General features: G+C 40.1%; 2 protein-coding genes across 2 annotated transcripts; one reads left to right on the top strand and one right to left on the bottom strand.

The window, feature by feature from the left end:
- Positions 1–906: 906 nt before the first annotated feature.
- On the top strand, positions 907–1,344 carry LOC113295746 (glutamic acid-rich protein-like). Its single transcript, XM_026544071.1, has 2 exons — positions 907–997; positions 1,115–1,344. The coding sequence occupies exons 1-2, from the start codon at positions 907–909 to the stop codon at positions 1,342–1,344; spliced, it is 321 nt and encodes a 106-aa protein (XP_026399856.1).
- A 1,960-nt stretch (positions 1,345–3,304) lies between these two features.
- LOC113295747 lies at positions 3,305–5,665 on the bottom strand. Its single transcript, XM_026544072.1, has 3 exons — positions 5,074–5,665; positions 4,012–4,968; positions 3,305–3,486 (listed from the first exon to the last, which is right to left on the bottom strand). Exons 1-3 carry the CDS (start codon positions 5,663–5,665, stop codon positions 3,305–3,307), a joined length of 1,731 nt encoding a protein of 576 aa, XP_026399857.1.
- Positions 5,666–6,239: the final 574 nt, after the last annotated feature.

Raw genomic sequence — 6,239 nt, forward strand, 5'->3', positions numbered from 1 at the left:
AAGAAACGAGCAAAAATCCCTAACATGAAAGAGATACATATATTATTGAGTAAACATGGTCCAGTTGCAGTAGAGAAAATTTTGTTTATGAGGTTTCATGAAAACCCAAATTTATTTTCAAAGCACGAACTTTCACAAATACTTTTAGGAACGTAGGTTCGTTCGTAATAGAAACAATAAATAATGATCTCTAGAGTTAAAGGAATTTTGAAAAGACCTGTAGTTCATGATAAAATTTATTTGTTAACATTCAAAACTTTGTTTGGAACATGTAGACTTTTACAAAAATAGCAAAGATCCTCGTTTTATAGACGAATGCTCGTTTGAGAAAAATAGTTTTTTTTTATATAATTTATGTGAGTTATTGACTCACGATTTTTTTTTAAATTACGTGACATGTTCACGTTTTTGTTTAAAAAGAAAAATCAAACTTTGATTTATGGAAAATTGTTGAAAGCAAAAAGTAGTTTTATGAGTTGATGAATTCGTAGTGTATATACGAGTTTGGTGATTTTATAGAGTATGTACACGTAAAAAACCAGCGGATGTTCATATGGAAGGTTATATGAATCATTCATGGTTTCGTGAAAAGTCAGTGTTGACTCTTGAATGATAAGTTTTTGCTCACTTTTGCAGATTTGAAGGAGTAAACAAGTTTTCAGAGTTTTACGTTGTTATCACTAAGTTCGTGAAATCGTAAACAAGTAAGAGTTGAGGATTACCATTTTGCTACAAATTCGATATAAGCATGTCTGTAATTATGTGCTTCTGGTTTCAGGTAATGGTGACTTCCAGCAGCAGCGATTATGATTCTGATTATTCTTTAGCTCCTCTGAAGAGGATTCCAAGATTTTTGTGACCAGAACACGTGCCAATGCGGATCATGCTAAGGAGATAATAAATAGGATGCCCCTCGATGAGCTGAAAGTTGCTCGTGATGAAATATTGAAGAGAAAAGAGAGGGATGAGATAATAGCTGATTATCGGGAGAAGAGACGTAGAAATCAGCAAAAAATACTAAGAGCTAAGGAGAAATTTCGATCTCGTCCTGATGGTGTATCTTCGGACTCAGATGCTTCAGATGCCGAGGAAGAACTCATATGAAATCTGATAGAACACAAAAGTAGGCCGTATCCACCGTACAGGGAGATTGAACGACTGGTTAAGGATGATCTCCATGTTGAATATGATGAAGAAGACTATTGGGATGTGATAAATGGCGATCTTGTCGAGGAAGAAGAATTCCCTAGCTCAGATAGTAATTCTGGAAAAGAGTCTGATGAGGATTCCACGGAGGACGATGATGATGCTGATGACGATGAATCCGACAATTCCGACGATTAGTCTTGCTTGCGAATATTTCTGAGATTATTTATTTTCTGTTAAAGTAGATATTATCCATTATTTGAGTATTCCGGCTGTAGAGATATTTACAGATTATTCTTTTTCGTTATTTTCGAACAATCCCTTATCACATCTTCTTCCCAACCTTTTTCATGTCGAATGAATTCATATCCGCGTGTGTAAATTCAGTCGTGATCTCCGGAAGTATAGTTGCATGAGCAAGCCAAGGAAACGTGTATAGTCAAAGTATCGACTAGTTGAGCTGTCAGTCCCCAGTATTGTTGCACTTCTGAATTATCACGTAATCCCATTTGAGATCTTCTCAGTAGAAATCACAACTGATTTGACCGGTTATAGAAGATAAATATCCTCCGTCTTGAGTTTTGACTTCTAAAATTTAGGGTTTCATACTTATACGACACATCTTCTACTGTACATCATCAGAAGAAATTTTGATCATAGTCATACCTCTCATCATCATGTCTGGTAGCAGTGCTTCTTCTCGAAATGGATCCTTGACGAAGCATGAACTTGGGACGCCCATCCCGGTGAGTATAGCGTGTTTTTCGTCATTTTCATGTAATCAGAAATCCTGATCAAAGAAAGTGATCTGTTGCAGGCCAATCAGGAGAATCAACCTTGTCTAAGACCTAAGCGGACTGTCAGGGATCCCGCGCGTTATAGGTCTGTTCGTGAAGCTGGGAGTGGGATATTTGTAATTCCTCGACCGAAGATTTCCCTTGATCGAGCATTGTCCAGATTTTCTGAATGTTTTGTCATTGCAGGTTGACGTTCACGTTGTTGTTGAAGCCAGGAAGAAGAAGAATGGAAAATCCGTGGTTGCAGCTAATAGTGATGGTGTCGTTCATGATGAGAACTTGAAGGACTCTGTAGATACTGATCTCAGGGTTTCCGCTCGTGAATACCCAATGGCTGGACACCCGTTCGATACTCCCATGATCAATGTTTGCCCATATAATCAACTGGTTGGTGGTTTCATCGTCCCTAAATGTTATGCATCTGTCTACACCAAAATCTGGAGAAGGTATGGGCATATTGCTACTACCGAAGTATGGAGAGGTTTTTCGCAGACTCTATTAACCACAATCGCTGGATTATTGCCCGTCATTGACAAAATGAACAAGATATAACTACAGGATGTCAAGAATGAAGAGTTGCACAGATGGGACGATATGATATCGAACTGCGAGGTCTTGCGATTCAACATAAGTTGGCTCCGTCGTCGACTCGAGATCATTAAGGTTGATAGGGCCACTGCTGCTGCAAATATGATTTCTGCTACCTCTGCCATCATAGAAGAGGAGAAAGCACTTGCTTTGGAATCGGCAAGGGTTGAGAAAGTTGTCCAGGATTTGAGAGTGAAGAATGAAAACTTTCAAAAGATGCTTGAAACAACCTTCAGTAAGGATTATTTGTTGTTGGATGGTTTGCTCTAAGTGAGCGTTTGAGAGAAAGATTTTTTATGTAGGTTTGAGATTTTGTTTTGAATAAAGTATATGATTGAAAGATTCTTGTGAGATTCATAGAATACTTTGCATACTGCATATTCTTTTGGAGAAAACATAAATTACATTTAGAAATTTAATATTTTGATGATCGTTCAAGCATAATATTCCTTGATCCATTTGACATTGATGATGTTTCCTTCGACTCCTCCATTAACAACTAAGATTTTGTAATATCCGCTAGATACTGCCTTGATAACTACATAAGTCCCTTCCCATTTAGGAGAGAACTTGAGAGCGGACATGTCTTGCTGGACATGTTTTGCTGTTTTCAAAACCAAATCTCCTACTTGAAATGTCCGAGGTCTTACCATTTTGTTGTATGCCTTGGAAATTCTCTGTTTGTAGGTTTCCACATATTTTTCTACCTTAGTCCTTCTCGATTCAAGCATGTCTAACTCAACAATCCTTGAATTAGATACTTCCGCTTCATCCTACTGCACTCTACTGGCCACCGCGATTCTTGCAGAGGGAATCTTGATCTCAGCTGGGAGAATAACATCAGCGCCATGGACAAGAGAATACGGTGAAGTCCTAATTGAACTCTTTGGTGCAGTACGGTAGGCCCATAAATCCATGGGCAATTCCTCATGCCACTTTCGTGGATTGTCATGAACTGTTCGACTGAGAATCCAGATCAAGGTTTTGTTGGTACTCTCGGATTGTCCGTTTCCTTGGGGATAGTATGGTGTGGAGAAAATCTGTTTGATTCCATATTCCTCGAGCAATTCTGCAACATGTTTTTTAGCAAAAGGAGTTCCATTATCTGTGATGATATGTTTAGGAACACCGAATCTGCATATGATATATTCTTTGATGAAAGCTGCAATTGTGACTCCAGTGGTGCTTCGAAGAGGAATAACTTCAACCCACTTGGTGAAATACTCAGTTGTTGTAATGATGTATTCATGTTGCTTCGAAGATGCTGGATTGATTTTCCCGACAATATCCAGTCCCCAGCTGTAGAAGGGCCATGGACTGCTCACAGAATTTAATGGGAGACAAGGGATGTGGATGAGATTACCATAAATTTGGCATTAATGACATCTCTGAACATAAGCAGCTGCATCATCTTCCATGGTTGGCCAGTAATATTTCTCTTGGATTTGGAGAAATAATTTCTTTTTTCCTTGGTGTTCACCTTCATGCATCTCTTTCAAGATCATTGGAATTTCATGTCCGGCCAAGCATCTCAGCAGGTTCCCACCAAAGCTTTTGCGACACAAAACCCTTTCCAGGTAGACGAACCGTTTGGCCCTTTGGGTAAGTTTGATCGCTTCTTTCTTTTCTGATGGTAAAACGTTATCATGAAAATATTTGATGTAAGGCTCCCTCCAGTCCCCAGTATGGTGAATTGTCAGGACTTCCAGATGATAAGGTGGTGTATGACAATTGGGACAGGATCCTTGTACCATTCTTGATTGAGCTTCCATGGAGGGACAGTAGTATCCGAGCCGTTTAAGCCTCCTGTAGAGTGTGACCACTAGGGTTTGCCCACATATTTCTTCATGTACGCGTTTGAGTTGTTCACTTGCTTCCTCGTCTCCAAGACATCGTGACATGGATCCATCAGGATTGCGATAGTATAATGCTCCATGTAGCAGAAAAAAGTTTTTCAACTCTTTGAGGCTGATTTTCCCTTCCGTAAGAGAACTGCTCAATTCATGAATGATGGGCGCTCTCCAGTCGCTCGATTGAGCATCTTCGACTTGAGTAAGCCAGGTAGATGATACAGAACGTCTTTGCACAATGATGGATTTCTCTGACCCTTCAAATTGCAATTTGGATGCCAGAGTCGCCAGACAATTGGCATGTCTATTGTGGGTGTGTCCAGTATGGACAATTGTTGCATCAAAAAAATGAGCTAACATTCGTTGTGCCTCGGCTCTGAATGGAGCGAGTGTTACTTCTTTGGGGGAGTACACACCATTCATTTTATTGACTAAAAACTTTGAGTCTCCTCTGATTTCCATGTGCATTGCTCCTGCCTTCTTGGCTAAAGATAGCCCTAGGAGAAAAGCTTCATATTCTGCTGAATTGTTGGTGTAGTGGAAATATAACTTGAATGAATGTGAGAAGACCTCGCCGGATGGAGATACTAGTAAATTGCCCGCTCCACCAGTGTCATTGCTCGGAGTGGCAAATCCATCAAAATATAATAGCCATGTTTCTTCCTGAATTATTGAAATTTCTGGAAACTCACCGGGCACTTCTTCATGCAACATCGTGATGTCTTCTCCAGGGAAAGCAGCAAGTAAGTCTGTAACTGCTTGTCCTTTGATTTCTTTTGGAGGGACACACGCTATGTCAAATTTTGATATTTGAAGTAGCCATTTTGCTGGTCTCCCGATCAAAGCAGGTTTCGACATTAAAATTTTTATGGGATCATCTTTGGCCACCAGCACGACTCTGTTTGATAGTAAATAATGTCTAAACCTCTGAATTGCGTGAACCAATGCTAGACACGCCCTTTCAGCCTTTGGGTATCGGAGTTGGGCATCCCTCATTGTGCGACTGAAGTAATATATTGGACTTTTGATATTTTCTTCATCCTCTTGAGCGAGGAGTGCTCCAATTGCGACATCACTGGAGGCTATGTAAAGTATCAGCGGTCGTCCTTGCACTGGAGATTTCATGATAGCGGGTGATAGTAATATTTGTTGCATTTTCTGAAATGTTTCTTGTTGAACGGTTGTCCATGCAAAATCTGCTCCTTTCTTCAACAGAGGAGTGAATGAAGAAACGAGTTGAGCGAGTCTAGGAATGAAACGCCAGATATAGTTGATTTTCCCCATGAAACTCTGGAGCTCTTTCACAGTTCGTGGAGGAGGCATGGTAGTAATGGATTTTGTCTTATCTAGATTGACCTTGATTCCTTCTGCAGTGACCAGGAATCCAAGAAACTTTCCAGAAGAAACACCAAAAGCACATTTTATAGGATTCATCTTTAGTTTGTATTCCATGCATCTTTCGAAGACTTGTCTCAGGATGTCTAGGTGGGATGCCCGAGTCTTTGATTTTACCATCACATCGTCAACATAGTCCTCTACTTGCTTGTGTGCATCATGTCATGGAATATTGTGGTCATGGCTCGCTGATAAGTGGCTCCTGCATTCCTTAAGCCGAAAGGCATCACTGTGTAGTGAAAGTTTCCAATGGGAGTTCAGAATGCGGTTTTGTTAGCATCATGTTCATACATCTTGATTTGGTTGTATCCACTGTAATCGTCCATGAACGAGAACATGTCGTGACCGCTGGTTGCATCGATGAGCATATCAATGTTTCGTAATGGAAAGTCATCCTTCGGGCAACACTTGTTCAGGTTCCTGAAATCCACACATCATCAGATCTGGCCATTTTTCTTCTTGA

Source organism: Papaver somniferum, chromosome 7 (assembly GCF_003573695.1).
Source record: "Papaver somniferum cultivar HN1 chromosome 7, ASM357369v1, whole genome shotgun sequence".
NCBI lineage: Eukaryota > Viridiplantae > Streptophyta > Magnoliopsida > Ranunculales > Papaveraceae > Papaver > Papaver somniferum.